The sequence below is a fragment of the Aegilops tauschii genome, chromosome 7, assembly GCF_002575655.3.
Source record: "Aegilops tauschii subsp. strangulata cultivar AL8/78 chromosome 7, Aet v6.0, whole genome shotgun sequence".
NCBI classification, from domain to species: domain Eukaryota; kingdom Viridiplantae; phylum Streptophyta; class Magnoliopsida; order Poales; family Poaceae; genus Aegilops; species Aegilops tauschii.
Window position 1 is genome coordinate 5208502 of NC_053041.3, and position 18630 is coordinate 5227131.

At 45.5% G+C, this 18630-nt stretch overlaps 1 protein-coding gene and 1 long non-coding RNA gene across 5 annotated transcripts; both read right to left on the reverse strand.

Annotated features, from left to right (window-relative positions):
• Nucleotides 1–410: 410 nt before the first annotated feature.
• LOC120968483 (uncharacterized) lies at nucleotides 411–4324 on the reverse strand. 4 transcript variants are annotated; one of them, XR_006666373.2, is made up of 4 exons: nucleotides 2593–2702; nucleotides 1650–1824; nucleotides 1159–1426; nucleotides 411–910 (listed from the first exon to the last, which is right to left on the reverse strand). It is a non-coding gene; the product is annotated as an uncharacterized lncRNA (long non-coding RNA). The 4 variants fall into 4 exon arrangements; XR_005763023.3 differs by lacking the exons at nucleotides 411–910; nucleotides 2593–2702 and adding an exon at nucleotides 3817–4324 and having other exon boundaries at nucleotides 912–1426; XR_005763022.3 differs by lacking the exon at nucleotides 411–910 and having other exon boundaries at nucleotides 912–1426; nucleotides 2556–2716.
• Nucleotides 4325–13323: 8999 nt separating this feature from the next.
• On the reverse strand, nucleotides 13324–18630 carry LOC123494709 (putative disease resistance protein RGA3). Its single transcript, XM_045230799.1, has 5 exons — nucleotides 18444–18630; nucleotides 18266–18361; nucleotides 18100–18153; nucleotides 13863–17969; nucleotides 13324–13734 (listed from the first exon to the last, which is right to left on the reverse strand). Exon 4 carries the CDS (start codon nucleotides 17758–17760, stop codon nucleotides 13894–13896), a length of 3867 nt encoding a protein of 1288 aa, XP_045086734.1. The 5' UTR covers nucleotides 17761–17969; nucleotides 18100–18153; nucleotides 18266–18361; nucleotides 18444–18630; the 3' UTR covers nucleotides 13324–13734; nucleotides 13863–13893.

Genomic DNA, 18630 nt, shown 5'->3' on the forward strand with positions numbered 1-18630 from the left:
CCGCCAACGCCACGCGGCCTTTGGCCGGCGGCGCCCCAAGCGGCGGCGAGGGAGGGGGTTGAGGCGAAGGGGGCGATGGGGGCGGCGCTAGGGTTTCCTCCCGGGGGCGCCCGCGGGAGCGCCTCGGGTAACTGCATTCATGCAAACAAGAAGAATGGTTTACCCGAAGCCTGGTTTGATGGTATCAATCACGTCGATACTATATAAGAAATGATTCATTCGTGCCCTTAAGGGAGCACACAAATTGGTGAGACGGTGGCCCATTGTGCGTTACTGCAGAATTAGCAACTACACAAATGATCAAGGATAGAAAAAAACATTGATCAATCATTTTTAACGCATCTTCTTATGCAATTGCCCACAACATATTTAACATCCTAAATCTGCTCATTTATGGTGCACGTATCTATTTTTTCCATATTCAAATGTTGGCATTGTTCTTCTAAATTCACATTTTTGTTGTTTTAAGTTTTTTATTCCAAAAAGGTGAATTATTGCCGCATCAAGAAGAAATATACAAATAAATAAACCCATCATTGCTACACGTGTAACAGATAAAAATAAATAATCTCTAATCTCCTCGCATACCCTCTCCCTCCTCTTTGATCGCCAACATGCAAGGTCATACAGACGGCGACCACACCCTGGGGGACAGCTCGGCCCATCCAGCGGCTCCGACATGCGACCCATTCAATGCCCTAGGCGAAGTAGCCACACCATTGCTGATCACTCTAGACTCAAAGGGTGGCACACCTCCCGTAGCTCCAGACGGGACCACCCACCAAGCATTGACAAGGCCTAGCATCCCAAACATCCACCCCTCCTCTCCCTCTCCCACTTTGTTGGACGTGAGGAGGTACGCGGTGGTGGCTATGACCAAGAATAACATATGACCCCGTTGATGTTCAACCTGCAGGGAAAGGTAACATGATCTCCTTCAAATTGATCCATATGTTACAAATTCAGAAGGAAGGGATATTGTACAGCCGAATAGCTTCTAAACTACTATAGAAGTGTACAGAATTTGACTGAGCGCTTGCTTCTAGGTCTTCCACAGAGGAAGTAGCAAGTTTCTAGCTGATGAACTAGTGTACGTACCAGTAAATATATAATAGGCATAACTGATATAACAACCAGCTTTGGAAAGAATTTACATACTGACAAAAATTAGTGGCTTTCATAGTTTGAACTAGCATAGGCAGACAGCTGAGCTATTTGTATCCTGTGCCTCAGCCTGAACCACCTGTCTATCTGATTTTTCCTTCTTCAGACTGTCTTGCCTCTGGAGATACATCGATCCCTTCATCATACTGCAAAAGTTCACACGGTTTCCGAAAAAGCAAGTCGTTGTAGTATAGTGGTAAGTATTCCTGCCTTGCCTACGGTTCGATCCCCGGCAGCGGTGAACTTTTGTTTCAAAAAGGGCCTGATCAACAAAAATAGCATTAGTCCAATAATCAGCTAAATGATCTCTAACCATAGGTGATTAGTATCATAACTATTTTGTAAACAGAAAGGGGCGCGTAGTTTACCCTGATGTCGACTCTAAGGGGTCACTATCAACATTGCTAGTGCGCACAATTATAAGTAATCAGAGGCAAGTACCAAGAAAGAGACATAAAGCTAATGCGAGTATGAATGTCACTAACTTGTGTTGGGGCCAGCACCATGGTTCCAAAAGGCTTGAAGCTTTCAATAAGCCATTCATGTACTTTCCCCTGGCCCTGCTTTACCCACTCAATTGAGCAGGACCCTACTTAATTGACACGCACTTTCCTGTCTCTTTCTAGTTTTGCCGACTTAATTACTGTCTGTCCGGGACACCTACAAGCAGAAAACAGAACAGCATGCCTGTAAGTCAAGCACACCGTGGGAAATCAAGATACAAGAATTCCTTTAAAAGGATCCTCTTCAGCGCATAAACAAGAATAATAAAACTCAGCGAGAATATGCCAGGAAGCAAATTCAGATATCAATCATCCATACAAATAAAAAATTGTTGGTGGCAAGGAATGAAATCGAGTTCATTCAGCTGTACTGTACAAAAGCCCTGCATAAACATACAAGAACCCACCCAAAAAGCAATCCCCATAAATACTGGACAGGTCTCAGCATAGCGAAACCTGAAACCTTGTCGTTACAAATAGAAACTTGATATTACCTACTAGATAGGGTTCGAATTTGGTCCTGGCCCTGGTCCTGCTCCTAGATTAGGAATTCACAGTTGCTGTTGACCCAAAGAAACAAGAGCTGGGGCGGCCAACTAAGGAAGTGCTTAGCCACCATCCAATTTGACTTCAAAATCCTTGGTCGAGAGTAATCCTTTTACACTTGGGTTGTTTAAGAATCAAATATATTTTGGTGCTTATCACTGAAGCTCATCTCATGTCCTGTACATACCCCCCCCCCCCCCCCCCCCCCCCCCCCCCCAAAAAAATGACTCTATCCACAAAACAGCATAACAATCATAGATTTTTCAGGAAGGGGCAGAACTAATTTTGTGAGCTCCGGGATGAATTGAGGGGAGAGGACCCGAGAACGTGAAGGGATCTAACCGGCACAGAGCAAGGATAAGGTGGGTGGCAGCTGGACCTGGGGGATCGTACTGGCAGGGCAGCGCCGATGGGTCGCCGGAGCCGAGCAAGACCAGAGGGGATGGGTCAGAGTTGGGAGAATTGATTATAACCCCCCCAGCTCGTGTGCCTTCGATCTTAAGCCCCTTTCTTCGCCTCCCTTCCTTCTAGCCCCCTCAGTTCGGTCTAGTTGTTGCTAATTCCCCCCTTTGGCATAGTTATCGCTTCATTAAGCTAATAATCCAATATATTAGTCTAATTATATTCTGAAATGACCACTCTGCCCTCGTATATTTTCTTAAGTCGAGGCAGAGAAGTCGCTCGTTCTTTCTTCTGTTTCTGCTCCTCCCGTCCATCGCGAGACAGAGAAGGCTCACTTGGCCATGTTCGGCGTCAGACTGGACTGGGTGCGCTCGTGCTCACTCCGGCTCGCTCGGTAGCAGCGGACGACCGAGAGACGCGGGGTCGACCTGGAGGCGGGAGGTCCAGCGAGCGGGACCATGGATTGGGGACTGGAGGCAGTCCGACGGCCGATTAGAGCAGAGATTGGTGGCGACCGGCGGAGCTGAGGTCTGCGTCGTATGGAGCTCGACCTGGAGATGAGCAGTAAGACGACGGGGGTCGCTCGAGGTAGGCCGGAGCAGTCAAGGGCAGAGCCGGATGGAGCACGCTGTCTTCAGGTTGTCCGCTGCTGTTGGGTAGAAATTGAGGAGCAGTTTTGTCTAATCATGTGCCGTTTTGTTGGTTATATATTAACAAATATGTTAAGCATGCCAAAGGGGGGATTAGCAACAACTAGACCAAACTGGGGGGCTTAGAAGGGAGGCAGACAAAGAAAGGGGCTTAAGATCCAAGCCACACGAACCAGGGGGGTTATAATCAATTCTCCCGTCAGAGTTTGGCGTCCGCGTGGATCGGACCGGTGGGAGGCTAACACGGTCAATCCACCGCCGTTCGTGTGGGTATGGACGACCGTGATGGGATCAGCTGTGGTGTTTGTCAAGTCCTGCCTCAGTTTTTTTGTTACCGAATAGCTGGTGAACAAACAATCTTTTCAAGTACTAGGAAAAAAAATGTTCAAAAGAAATTTCTCGGTGAACAAACAATGCATTTATTAGTATGCTAAAGAGTTCAGTTAGTTATTTGCATATCACTGAACCTGTACGCCCAGCCAATCGGCCATACCAAACCTCATGATCTACATACAGATACTGAACCGGCCAGGAGGGACATGTAAAATTACCTCGCGGGCGTGACGCTGAGGCGATTTCTCTCCTTTAATGGCGGCAACGATGGACTTCTCCTTGGTGGAACGATCTTGCGGTGGCGGTGTGTCCCTCCTCCTCTCCTCCGGTGGCGGCCGCCCCTCCTCTCCTCCAGCGACGGCGCGACCTGACCCTCCTCCTCTTCTCCGGCGGCGGCCGTCCCTCCTCCTCCAGCAACGTTGCGGCCAGCTCCCCGTACTCCGCCGTCGTGTCGCTTCGATTCCTCTCTGATGCGGCAGCGTGGTCGGCGCCGCGGGAGAGTTCCAGACGTGACCCGCAAGCCCGCGAATCCCCAATTTCCTGCCCGCCCTTGCCCAAACTGCTAAATCCTGAAGTTTTTGCCTGTGTCTCATATTGACCTTTGGATGCGTTTTGGATGGAGATTGGAACGCTAAAGTTGCAGCATGACAGTACAAAGTGAAGTCACTGGATCTCAGTCCCCCGCACACACGCCGGGCACGCACGCACACGCGGGAAGCCAACGCACGGCCACGAGCACATAGCACACGCACTCTGCCCAGGGAGGCGGCGTAGGTGACGTAGAGCGTTGGTGTGGAGGGCAAAGGGAAGCTGAGCGCGGCCGTGGGCGGCGGCCAAGGGAGGAGACCTAGCTCGGGAAGATGGGGGATTACATCGCATGGGGCTGAGAGAGAGGGTGGATGGCCGAACCGGTAAGGGTAATTCGATCGTATTATGTGACTAGTAAGATGCCCGTGCCTTGCACGGAACACTGGAATGGATTGATTCGGAAGTTGTTTATTTGACAAAGTATGTGGGGGTCATTACATGTGTAACAAATATCGATAGATTTCTTTGGATATTCATTCTTCTCTAGAGCTCACAAGCATCCGGATGAATAGTAAATGTACGCAAAATAGATAAAAAAATATCTTTTACAAATAAAAGCGTTGAAGTGTTCAACTTGCTTCCAAAACTTTCTGAGAAATAACACTTATTGTGCTTTGCAAAAAAATGATTTTAAAAAATGATTTTTTGAGTATTGATTTTGTATATTTTTTCTAGACCACCACGAATGTAACTCAGGATGACTTGGAAGGGGGCGGAGGAGGTGGCCAGGAGGAGGGGGTCATGGTGGTGGTCGGCAATGCAGCCTAAGAGAAGGCATGAGAGGTGTTGGGGGCAGACGGCGCGGAGAGCAGCGACCTCTCCAGATCCTTCTTTTTTTTCCTGAGATGGCTAGATGAGGTGAGAGGGAGAGATGACTGGACGTGAGAGGCAGGGGGTTATCTACAAACGAGGAGTGAAGTGCGGGGGTCTTTTTGCAAAACTGACATTGTTTGTCTTAGATGTGTTGGATGTAAATCGAACGATTGTAAATGAAGGATGGCAGACACACCATCATCACCAACTGAGCTTTTTATAGGAGTAGATCTTGCGGGAGAGCAAACCTGTCATTTGCCACTTTGGAGCCGGCTGCGAGGAGCAGAAGCTCGTTTTTTCGGCTACAGCTTCTACTTGTTTTCTTTGGAGCGCTCCGCGAGATGGCTGAGATGGCTGTGTAGAGCCCGTGCTAAAACAACGTCACTAGTAGAAAACAGGGCTTAGGTCACAGGGCAGTTTTCACATTAGCCCTGGTTCAGTCACGAACCGGGACTAATGCGAGCATTGGTCCCGGTTCGTGCGGCCAGGGGCCTGCCGGGCCTCGTGGGGGCATTGGTCCCGGTTCGTCCGACCCCTTTGGTCCCGGTTGGTGGGACAAACCGGGACCAAAGGTCCACGCTCCTGGCCCACCACCCTTTAGTCCCGGTTCATACCACAAACCGAGACTAAAGGGCTGGTCCTAGTTGCGACCAGTGTTTAGTCCCACCTCGCCAACCGAAGGGCGCTCACACCAGTTTATAAGCCCGTCCCTCTATGCCTTGTTGAGCTTCTCTTAAAGTGAAAATAGATGCCCTTATACAGGGAATTTCACCTAAATTCACAGTAAATTGAAATTTACTGTGAATTTAGGTTTAATTTTCTCTATAAGCGCATCTATGTTCATTTTTTTATACAGGGAATTTCACCGCCACCGCCCTCCGGTCCATTCAGTCGCAACCAGAGCCCCCCCCCCCCCCCCCGTCCGTATAGCACCACCATCCTCCTCCCCTCGACCGTGCGGAGCCGCCCAAACCCTCAGCTGCGTCGGGGAACCACCGTAGGCCAAAGCCCCAAACCTCCCGAAGCTGCCGTCCGCCGCGGAGCTCGCCGCCGGCGACTCCCTCCATCCCCGCCACCTCCTCGACCACCGGGAGGACCGCCCCGGCCTGGCGGATCCATCCCCGCCCTCAGGACCCCGCGAGGAGCCGCCGTTCGCCGGCGTTGATCGCCGGAGCCCCGCCTCTGTTCGGCCAGAGGAGGAAGGAGGCGGGGGCGACTGGTCAAACCTGACCAGTGGGCCCAAGGGACCCACTGTCAGTGACCCACGAGCCGGTCCACGCGGGTTAAGTGGAGGATCTGACACAGGATCACCTTTAGGCAAGATGAATAGGTCTTCAGGGGCACGACGGCAGCGGCGGCGCCATGGCCGGGACTGGTGACGACGGCGGCGGCGAGCGAGCGGGAGGGTGGCGGCGGCTGCGTGCGAGTGGGAGGCCGGAGGATCACCACTCATTGTGCTCGACATATCACTACAAGAAACCTGTTAATCCATGACGGATTTCTAATGACATTTTTGGAAACTCTCATCGATGACCTGGTAAAACCCCACAAGCCCGCTAAAGCCCGTCTAACCGTTCCCGTATAAAAACTTAACCCTAAATTCCCTCCTCGGCCCCTGCATCGTGTCCCACAGCACGTCGCCACCCCTCGTCCCTCCCACAGCTCGTAAACCTTAATAAAATAAAATAAAATAAACTATAGTAACTACAATAAATAACCTTAATAAACTAAGTAAAAATAGCAGCAGTATAATAAATAAAAATAGCAGCAGTAAAATAAATAAAAATAAAATAATCAAAGTAAAATACATAAGTAATTAGAAATAAAATAAATAAGTTTTTTGTTGTAAGTAGAAACAAAACAAAACAAATAAAGCAAAAGAGAAAAAAAACAGAGGAAAAAATTATGCTACCTACTGGGCCACCACGGCCTGAATACGACTAGAAACCCATCCATGGGCCAGGATTCAGGCCCGCAGAAGGCCCAGTAGGCCCACAGGCAAATAGTGACAGAATAGGCCCGTAAACCTGCATTTGAGAGGAGCTCGAAGTGGTCAGCGCAGCTGCGCTTATAAACCACTGTCGAAGCCTCTCGGCTAGCGAGGTGGGACTAAACATCCCACCGCACCGCGCTAGTTCCAACACGCGTGTTAGTTTGGGCTCCGGCTTCTGTAAGCCAGAAGCCATAGAAGCTGCTCCTAGGAGCCCAAACAAACACACCCTTAATGTCTTCAGATGTTGAGGTGAGCTGGTCGATATAAGGATAGACGATGACCAATCCGACTAGAACTGATTTTTTGTTTGTCTACTAAAGAATAGGAGACTCCAAGAAATAAATCACGGTCGAATCGGGAGTGGAAGATAGAAAAAATAAAAGAAAGCCATGTGGAATATAGGTATCATTCAGTTTAATGTCTATCAGTAACAACTAGTACTTTAGATTTAGACTGGCGAAGAAAAGTTAGTTATAACTAATTAATTGGTCGCATCACATTTAGAGTGATTTTTTTGCCTTGTTAGGGCATCTTTAACGGCAACCCGTAAATTTCCTTCAGTATTTGTTTGTGGACATGGATACGGGAGGACGCCATCTAACACTAGTCGCATGCATTTCAATCCGCATTTAAACTAACCGAACGAAATTCATGCAAACCGGTCGATATTCGTCAAAATTCAGATAAAAAATAGCATAAATCATCTATACATAGCATGCAAATTAAGTCTAGTACAACAATGTCTCAAATTCAACCTGATGTCAGATGTCCAACAAGTTTTCATCAACGGATCATGTCGTTTCACACAAACTTCCCCTTCAGCTTCATCAACAGCGTGTGCATATAAATCAGCATGTGTGGGCTACATATAACGTGTAGACCAATATTGAGTGAATAAATTAATCAACAAGTTCAACAAGAGACAAAAAAACTTTCTCGTCCTCTACCGCGTGCAATGGCCATCTTGGCTCGAGCTGACTAACCACGTCACAGAACTCGGTGACGCTAGTCTGAATAGCGTGTCAGCAATATGCCAATGACCTCATGTTGCGTGGGTTAATTGTGTACATGTCGTAGGGCGTAATGTGCTTTCGTGCGTGAAACTTTTCATGCACTTGCTCTCAGAAGGGCTCCTGCCTACGAAATCCGCGGATACGGACACCCACGCATCGCACAACAACTCATTCTCCATGGTCGAGTAGCTCACCATCTTCGTACTCTAAGAAACGACATAGCATTTGAAAAATAAGCTCAATGGAATTTGACCGAACACCTGTCGGGCGTGGTGTCCGCCATGGAGGTCGTCGACAGGGGGCGGAGTTTACCTGAGTACAAACGGCTCCAGGGTGGAAAGCTCTGTCGTAACGGCGAGCGGGCGCGTCGGTGCTGGTTGCGGACGTCCGACAATGCCTCTGTGGCGGCCGAAGACATACAGCAGCAACGACGAAGGTGGAGGGTGCGGATGTAAAGTAAAAGGGGGAAGCGGCCGAGTGAAAGAAAATGAGACCGAGAGAAGGGATTGGGTGGGTCGGGGGTGTCCTATGTTTCGGGTGTCCGGACCCCCATAAACCTTCCCCACTTTGTCTCTAATTTGCGATAGAAATCGCGTCCGGACCGCCTCATGGATCGATACAGGTCTGTATTGGATGGCTTCCTCAGTCCGGACAGCGCGTCCGAATGGATAAAGGCGGTTTATGGGTCGGCCTTAGAGATGCCCTTGGAGATATAGTAGGTTAATTCTGAAGTCTCATGCATTGCGAGTAAACAAAGTAAGTAAAGCGAAGACCAGACTGGTGAACTGCATGGATGCAGTACTGATGCATGTCTGCAAACAAGAAGCATGCATGGTTTACCTGAAGCCTTGTTTGATGGTATCAATCACGTCGATGTTATATAAGAAATGATCTATTACGAGTTTCATTTTAACGGAGCACACCAATGGGTGAGATGGTGACCCATTGTGCCGCACTGCACAATTAGCAGCCAAACAAAAATGATCAAGGTTAAAATCATTGTCATCAGATTACCTCCGCGCATGACACGTGTGCTTGGCTTTTTTTAAAAAATTAACGCCCCTTGATGTGTAATTGCCCACAACATATTTAAGATCTTAAAACTTTTTTTCACACGTATCTAGTTTTCCCATATTCGGATGTTTTCACTGTTCTGCCAAATTCCAAATTTTATTGTTTTAAGATTTTTATTCCAAAAAGGCCAATTATTGTCATATCAAGAAAATATAAATAAATAAACCCATCATTGTCACCACATTACCTTGGCTTTTTTTAAAAAAAAAATTAACGCCCCTTGATGTGTAATTGCCCACAACATATTTAAGATCTTAAAACTTTTTTTCACATGTATCTAGTTTTCCCATATTCGGATGTTTTCACTGTTCTGCCAAATTCCAAATTTTATCGTTTTAAGATTTTTATTCCAAAAAGGCCAATTATTCTCATATCAAGAAAATATAAATAAATAAACCCATCATTGTCACCACATTACCTCTGTGCCTTTTTTTCATTCTCGGAGCTCAATTGAAAAGCTCTCCTTTAAAAAAAAAACTCATTATCATCAATGGATTACCTTCATGCATTTACTCTCCTTTCTCAAATGCGCAGTTCAAACACCCTTTTTTCAAATAAATAAATAAATAAACATGAGTGTCACAAGATTACACCCGCACATTTTATTTTTCTTTCTCAAAGAGCAATTTGAATGATCTCTTTTTTTCAAAAATAATCAAGCGTCTTTTGATATATTATTTTTACTCACATATAATGAACATCAAGGTACACTACTAAGAAGATATACAATGCCATTATCAACCTTCGAGCAACGCCTGCCCCCTTCAAATTGATTTGGGAATCCTGCCGTTTGCCAAAAACAAAAGTATTTTTCTTGAGGCTATTGATTCAGGACAGGCTAAACGCGAAGGAGCTTATGCTTTGGAAAAATTTATATGTTGAGGATGCCAAACGTACATGTGATTTCAGCCAGAACTTTTGGTGGAATCTTAACATGGAACGGAATCCTGACCTACATATAAGTGACATCAACAGACAAAGGCTTCTATGCTGGCGGCTAGAGCTAAATCGATGCATGATGGTTGTGAGCTTCTTCTTGATTAGTAGAATACCCCTAATTAAGGTAGTCAGCTCATCATTTCTTACTTCCAAAATTAGGCACAAGATGGTACCATCAATATGCAAAGCAGTTTGCCAACACAAGGGAAAACCAGCAACAATTTGCTCCATTTATTTTCCCTTTTCAGCAAAAAAACTATAGCCCCAGCGCAGCCGCCCGGATACAAAGTCAGAGAAATCGTCAGGCCACACACAGTACGTGTCTTTCAGACTGTAACATATCGCCTCCTAATTTTGGATGGTACTACGAAGCTTGAAAAGAATTAAAGCTATATAAGCAACAAGAGAGCCTTGTTCAGGTATTGGTAATTCGGCCCATACATGCCTGGAATGAATCCTGCCATCATTCATCACTGTCTGTTCCCCTGCAAAAGACATTTCTACAGCAAATTATATAAACTGCCACATATAAACTGGTGCTCCTACCTCCTATCACCTAAACCGGCATCATATATAGATCAGACAAGCCACATATATGCAATCAAAAGTGCTCAGTCAGAATATAATAAACAGAGCAAGGAATACCTCCACAAGATAGTTAAATGTCTCTACACTGTTAAAGAGAGAAAACTGTACACATGACTATGCCTGAAGGTCTGAAGCAGCAGGCTTTCTAGACCAACAAAAGCCTGAAGATCATGCAAGAAAAATGCTCATGGCACATGGCACACTGCATCAAGTATGAAACCCAAGTACTGCAATACATCACATAACTCATTACAGGAGTGAATGGTAACAGAGACCTTCAGTCACATGGTATGTAACAGCATACAAGAGTACAAAAGTACGACATACTCCAGGATAAGGTAACACAACAGCAAAACTATAACGAGATGCAAATTAGATGCTACTTTGTACATGAATAATAGCATGAAGAAAAAGATAACTGAAACCACGAGTACAAAATCTAGCATCCTTGATAGTACCACCAGAGGACAGAAGGTGGTGGAGTGCGAGAGGGCAATGGACGAGGCAATCAGCAAAGCAGAAGACCAACCGAGGGGATCAGCACCACCCGGCGAAGTAGGAGACAGAGTTTGAACTGCAAGATCCCGAGGCACCTCAGAACAGGTTGCCGGAGGGCACACATCTTTGGCCTGCCATTAATTTGAAGTAAACAAATGAAGGATATATTGAAATAAATGGAGTATTTGAATTTGAAAGATAAAAAAATAACGAAAGGTTATATATCTTTGAGAGTGCAAAGGTTGCCGACTGAAGCTAGTTTACCTTTCGGTTTATTTGTAAGTGGGAAACTAAATCACACTTTAACTAATTGTCTTCCAGCGGATATGTGCAATCTTTGGCCAACTTTCTCCATCAGGTGCTCGGCAACTCTCCTTCAAGAGCTTAGAACAACCCCATACAGATATGCCCAGGAGGGAGGATGGCAGATCTGGTAAAGATCTGCGCCATGCTAGCAGACATAGTTAACCAGAAAGACTATGTCTGGCATTTGCTTCCCGTCTCGATCATCCGAGTAACTCACCTCCGGAGAGAAAATGAAGAGGAAACTGCCTTAAAGTTGTTCAGGCATTGTAGCTTTACTGTGCGGTTACGTCTCAACTCTCTCACACATTCATTAGCTCACATGTTTCTCTCACACATTCATTAGCTCACATGTTTTGGTAGGCCAAAGTGTTGGGCAAAGTCTAGTGTTACAGTTCAGTCTCTTACACTACACTCACACGAAACAGAATCTACATTGCAGAATACTAACTTGATACAAACAGAATCTACATGTACCACGGTGATCCCATCCACCAGGTACCGTATGCACACGATCGCCAGGACGACCGAGCAGAGCGACTTCCATAGCCCTGCAGATCGAATGATCAGGGCGACTTCAGACAAGTGTTTTCCTTCCATGACGGCATGACCTTCTAAATAGTGACAATGTCCATGGACGGCAGACTCTACCTTGTGCAAGGTTTGCTGCGAGGATCTGGATGCTGCAATGCAAAGAGATCAAACACAGGACGCTGGAATGGGGCTGAATAAACACTGAAAATCTCTTGTGTGTGTTGGGAGTTGTCCTGAGTGGTGTTGCTGAACCTTAGCGCCTTGTATCTTGCCTTGGGTGCGTTGTGGTGTGGTGTCGTGTTGTATGCCTCAAGTTGTTCGCTGCTTTAGAATATAAAGCGGGGGGAAACCCTTTTTCGTAAGAATAAACACTGAAAATCTCTGTGAAACAAGGGCGCTAGCACTTGTGGTGCACAGGTGGTAGACAGACACGGGTCAGTGGGTCCTTATCTTACACATCAATTCGAGAGAATCCTAGATGACTCTAAGGGGCACCGTGCTGATGAGGCGATGACCAGCGACTTCAGCCATGGTGCTAGCCCTACAAAAAAAAAATCCAATTGTCTGCCAGGATGCAGTTGACACCAAATTCAGTCAAAAACCCTTTTCCTTTCCCCTTGCAGTGATACAACGTTCAAGTTTATTAGGCAGAGACCTACTGCAGATATGGTCGGGCGCACGGCCTCCTTCAGGCTCATCCAGAGACCATTGCCATTATCGGTGACCTCGCTCTCGCTGGGCAGTAGGAGTGGAGCCTTGTGCAGTTCTGTCCGAGTCATTTTCTATGAACTATGAATATGTCAGAAGCACCGGGACACCGAACGGACGTGGACGACCATGAACACTGCCCGGCTCTAGGTCGACCATTTTCTCTCGCATGCAGGCAGAGCCGCTTCCTCGCTGTCAACCGAGCACTGGACGCTCTAGGACTGCATATTGCCGGAGACCTGCAGCAGGGTGTAGGTGCGCGTCCATATGAACATGCCACCAAGCAGCATGCAGACAGGCACAGAGCAAAGTTAACAGCCCGATCTCTCGGCGTCAGAGAAGAGGACAATCAATGACAAGTACTACCTTGGAAATCCGTCTTCCATCTAGTTTTGCATCTCGATGTTTCTAGCGAGATGTTTCCCCTTGAATCTATGGAGACGACCAAAAAGTTCACATTTATTCAGACGTACCTCCAGAAGATACTACGTATAAATGTCTCTATCTATGTTGTTCAGCAGAGAAATCTGTACATCACGACAATTCCTGTAGATCTGAAACAGCCGGCTCTCCAGCTATAAATAAAATAAAGCAGGCAATGAGCAACAGAAAGACCATTCTAGACCATCATGCATGCAGGGAAAATGGTCTGAAGCAGCAGGCACATTGTATCAAGTATGTACTAGCTCTCAAGTACTGCAGTACATCGAATATCTCATTGCAGGGGTGGATGATAAAAGACAACTCCAGTTACATGGTACGTAAGAGCACACAAAAGAGAAATATTACAATCCGTGCATACCAAAAGTACGGCAGACTCCAGGAGAGGGTAGCAAAACAGGACAACAACAACTGACGGATAATAATAGCATGAAGAAGACAATAAACCAACACCACGATTACAAAAAACATCGTCAGTGACAGTGGCAACAGAGGGCAGGAGGTGGTGGAGTGGCAGAGGGAAATGCGTGAAGCAATCGGCAGCAAAGAAGGAAACAGACAGACCGAGGGGATCAACACCGGCCCATGGATTAGAAGACAGTTTGGCCTGAAGCACTCAACCTCATAAGAGGTTGCTGGAGGGCCTGCTATTAAGGAAAGTTTGTAATCAATGGAATATTTGAAAGATTAAAAAGTTTAATGGAGTGTATATATATTACGGAAGACTGTATATCTCTGACAAAGCAAAAATGGCCGACGGGAGCTAATTTACCTTTCCGTTTATTTGTAGCCAGGAATCTAGATCACACTCTAAATTCCTTCCAGCGGATATGCGCGATCTTTGGCCAACTTTCTCCATCAGGTGCCCGGCAGCTCTCCTTCAAGAGCTCACAACGCCATACACATATGTGCTGGAGGGAGGATGGCAGGTCTGGTAAAGATGATATGTTGGGGCAATCATAGATGTCAAGCTTCCTCAGACTGGAGAAGCACTTCATATTTGTTGGCAGGGAAGTCATTAGACAATCACAGAATCTCAGGGTCTTGACTGATGTGAAGTTTGCGGATTCTTCGAATGAAACAAATGGCTCCTTGCATCCTTGAAGAGAGAGAAATGCTGGAACTGCAATACCTTCTGCCGAGAGCATGTTGTTGAGTATTACAGGGCTGCTAACATAGAGTGAGTCCTGGACTTGAAACTGTGAGATACACTCAGCATTGAGTTTCGGAACATCAATCAAATGTGCATGGTGAAGTCCCAGGGAAGACAATCCTTCGAGCATACATAAATCTGGCAAGTGATACAGTGAGAGTGATTCAACAGAGGTGAGACTACCAACTGATAAGCATGCAGTGCTTCTGCACTCACTTATGAGAATTTTATTCATCTTTGGCCAGTTGGTGCAGAGGAATTCAGCTCCAAGCACACAATTAAATATACAGAGCTTCTCAATGGATACCGGCAAACATTCTGCTCCACGTTCCAACTCTAAAGAAGGGCAGGAACTCAATCTAACATCTGAAAGAGAGGTAGCAGCTCGTAAACCCCCTAATGACCTGAGACACCAGCAATGTTTGATGAACAAAAATTCAAGTTTTGTCAAATGTTGGAGGACCTCTTCAGAAGGAAGTGTAGTTAAATTCATAATCTCTTCTAAGATGAACCTGTTCAATGAAGCCAGGCCATCAAGGCAAACAGCTAAAGCTCCATCTGTAATACTGCATGAAGAAAGAAAAAGTTCATGAAGTCCAGATGGTGGAACCAGCGGCAGCCCAATGCTCCTTCCATACGTGAGTCCTATCCTTTGCTCGTGACAGTATATCCATGCCTTGATGATATCCTCTTTCACCAATGCTTCATCTTTCTTTCCTTCAAGAGCACATTCAAGGTTTTGAACGTGTGACACATCAGCATGCATCAATATGACCAGCTGCTTCAGTAATGAATGTTCTGATGAGAGCACACTCCTAATATGTGATCCTGAATCCACCTCCCAGATTAAACCAAGTTGTGATGCCAAGTGCTCTTTCCACATGATATTCTCTATCTGATCATGATGTTCCGGCTCATCGTTGGAAATAAATATAAGCAGTGGGCAATTGTCTACTGATAACACTTTAAGGCCCAGTGGAAGACAAGGTAATGTCCTCAAGTTTGGAACATTGTCGAGGCAAAGTGCAGAGCAGCTCCCAAATAGCTCAGTGTTAGATGGTAGACTTTGTATTGCACTGCAATTCACAAAGCTTAAAGACCTCATATTTTCAAAATACAAACCATCAAGTAACCAACCTGGGTATACTGAAGATTTGTAACCGTCAATTGTAAGATCCCCAAGTTGAGGTGGTGGCATCAGGCCTTCTAGAATCTCCAAATGTAAGCTGTCCTCTGCATTGGTGTTATTCTGACAACACCATTCAAGTCGCAAGCTGCCAAGATGACTTTTCTTATGCAGCTTCGATTCTAAGGCTTGATCCTTTCCAATGACATTCTCAAGATTTGTGACACTCAAACTACCACGAATCTCATTCATGTCCCTCAGTTGTTGCAACTCATATCCCTTTTTCTTTTGCACAAAAAAATCCTCTAATTCTTGAAGCGAAGTTAGCTTGCCAATGTTACAAATTTGAGGGATTGACTTCTTGTATGACGTGTATATTCTATAATCATGTCGTTCAATATGCCGTAACTTCCTTAAATTGCAAAATTTCTCTGGGAAAACCTCAACTTTGTCATTTAACAGAAGTAGTTGCAAGTGGTAAAGAGTACACAGTGATCTTGGCAATTCAGAAATTAGTGTTCTGATGATGTTCAAATACCGAAGGTGCTTCAACTCACCAACAGATTCTGGCAACTTACTGCTGCTGTAAGATGACAAACATAATACACGCAAATTCTTCAAATTCTGTAGTATCTGATCAAAAAGGTCACTTACATCATCCATCAGGGGGTCTAAGCAGATAATAGTGCGTAAATGATGTAGCTTGCAGATACTTTGCTTGTGTTGCTTCATACTAACAACACGAACAGATAGATGCCGGACAGTGGTTGGTATTTCTGTCACCTTATCATCTTCCAGTCTGAAGTAGTCTTCTCTGGAGAGAGATTCAGCCAGATCATGAAGGAAATCATGCATAACATAGTGTGTGTCAGTGTATTTCTCATCAACTAGTTGAAAGAATGAAACAGAGATCATCTCCTTAAAGCAATCCCTCCCAATATCTTCCACTCTCTTGTTTTGGTTGCACGAATCAACAAGGCTCTCTGCCATCCAAAGATGAACCAACTCATCAATGACATATTTGTAGCCTTTTGGAAACAAGCTGCAATAAAGGAAGCACCTCTGCAAACATGGATCTAACTTCTCATAACTCCACAACAAAGCTCTCATGGGCTCATTTAATTTGTCAATCTGTATGGTTAGAGCATCCTTCCATGCCGTGATATCTGTTTTACCTTTCAACTGGGAACCCACAACTTTTGCCACCAAAGGAGATTGGCCAAGCCTTTTAGCAATCTTCTCTGCAAAATCTTCCAGCCTTTCACGCAACTGCAGATTTCTGATTTTCGGTCCAGAGAATGCATGGTGTTTGAAGAGTGCCAAGAACTGAGCATCTTCCATGTTTTCCAGAGGACACACTTCTTCACAACAAAGAGCAACAGGAAATGAATCTTGTCGAGAAGTTACAATAACTTTGCTTCCCTTCTGTTGGGAAACTAGAGGAGCTAACAATTGGTCCCAATCACTCTCACTGCCAGGTTCAAACCAAACATCATCTAACACAAGAAGAAATTTCCCTGTTGTTTGCAGTATGTCTGTCAACTTGTGCTGCAGAGTATCAAGGTTATCAATGTGTGGGCATTCCCCCTGAGAGGCTGACTCGATGATCTCCCGTGTATGACGACGCACATCAAGTTTGCGTGAGATGCTTACCCACATTGTCACACCAAAATATTCTTTTACCCTCCTGTCATTATAAACAAGTTGTGCCAAGGTGGACTTTCCCATGCCTCCAGCCCCAACAATGGCCAAACCCGAGTACATAGTTGTACTAGAATCAGTAGTAGCAGTTGTCTTGGTAAGAAGATCTATTATACGATTGCAATCATTGTCACGACCAATCACTTTCAAAGGTGGTAATGATGTGGTCTCAGGAACAACAGCTGGTGGTATGGCGGGGCTTGCTGCATTATAACCAGTTGGTAAGCAGAGTAGTTGACGGAAGTCCTTGGCTTTCGCGAGTGTAACCTTCAGTTCCTTCAGATGGCGAATTAGCTTTCTGTTCTCTGAGCTCAGATTGGACAGACTGCTCGATGCAGCACGTAAAGGCTTCATAAAAGTGCTACTGATGGACGAGGCATTGGCCAGCAATGAATCCTTTCCCTTTGCTTGGCTCTCGAGGTGGTTGTACTCATGATCTTCCAGCAAGTCTTCAGCCATGTACAAGGCTTCTTTGAGTTCCTGAAGCCATTTGTCAACCTTGGACCTGTGGTTTCCCTTGTCTGCTGCTTCAATCACAAGCTCGATTTGCGGCATGATAGTTGTCTCTAGTTCATGGAGCTCATGCGTCATGTTCACTCCAAGGTACGTTGAAGCATTAGCATGGAGCTTCTTCAAGACCGGCAATGCAGCCAATCTTAAGCCAGCTATAGCTATCGCCACTTCTGCCATCGGATTGTACGCTTTTTTTTTGGAGGAGGGGGTGGGGTGACTACGGAGGGAAGTGTTTGCACTGATTTTGGGTGCAGAAATACAAACTCTGGGAAACAGAGTGAAACAGAAGTTTAAGGGGTGTTTCTAGAGGAAAATAAAAGCTCCCCTCTCTCTTTTTTTGGGCGTCAATAAATTGGAAGACGAGCACACGGTGATGGAATGACAATCTGTTGGAGTGGGAAACAACTGAGATAAATTAGTTAACTGCATGCAATAGAAATAGGAAAAAGGAACTTAGTGGCAGATCTGTGGACAATGGAAATAACTACTAATACTGTTTTGAGAGTGGGAAAGTACCTAAGTAAAAAATAAACAAGCAATTGAAAGTGCTTCTGGATCAGAGGTTGAAACCTGTTAGAGTGGGAAATCACTAGATAAATTAGTCGGTTGCAATAACGAAGATAATGAACAGAACCCTACAGGCAGATTTGTAGAGCAAAACAAAGAGTAGTGGTGAGCTTACAAACATGAAGAAGTTAGAAGCAGCGTTGAAGGAGCCAGCGTTGTAGGTACCGGCGCAGCGATGCAGCAAGGTTGCCGGAGAGGCAGATAATAGGAGCTAAAAAAATTGTGTTGCAAGATAATGAGAGGAAGAAATCCCCAAACAGCAGGTCAAGAGAATATAGCAATGGATGAAAAACCTGTTGGAGTGGGAAATCAAGAGATAAATTAGCTGGTTGCAGCATCAAAGACAATAAACAGCCAGATATGTAGATGAATAAGCGATGCAGCAAGGTTGCGGGAGAAGCAGATGGTAGGAGCTAATATTGTTGTCTTGCAAGATAATGAGATGAAGAAATCCCCAAACAGCATGTCAATGAGGCAATA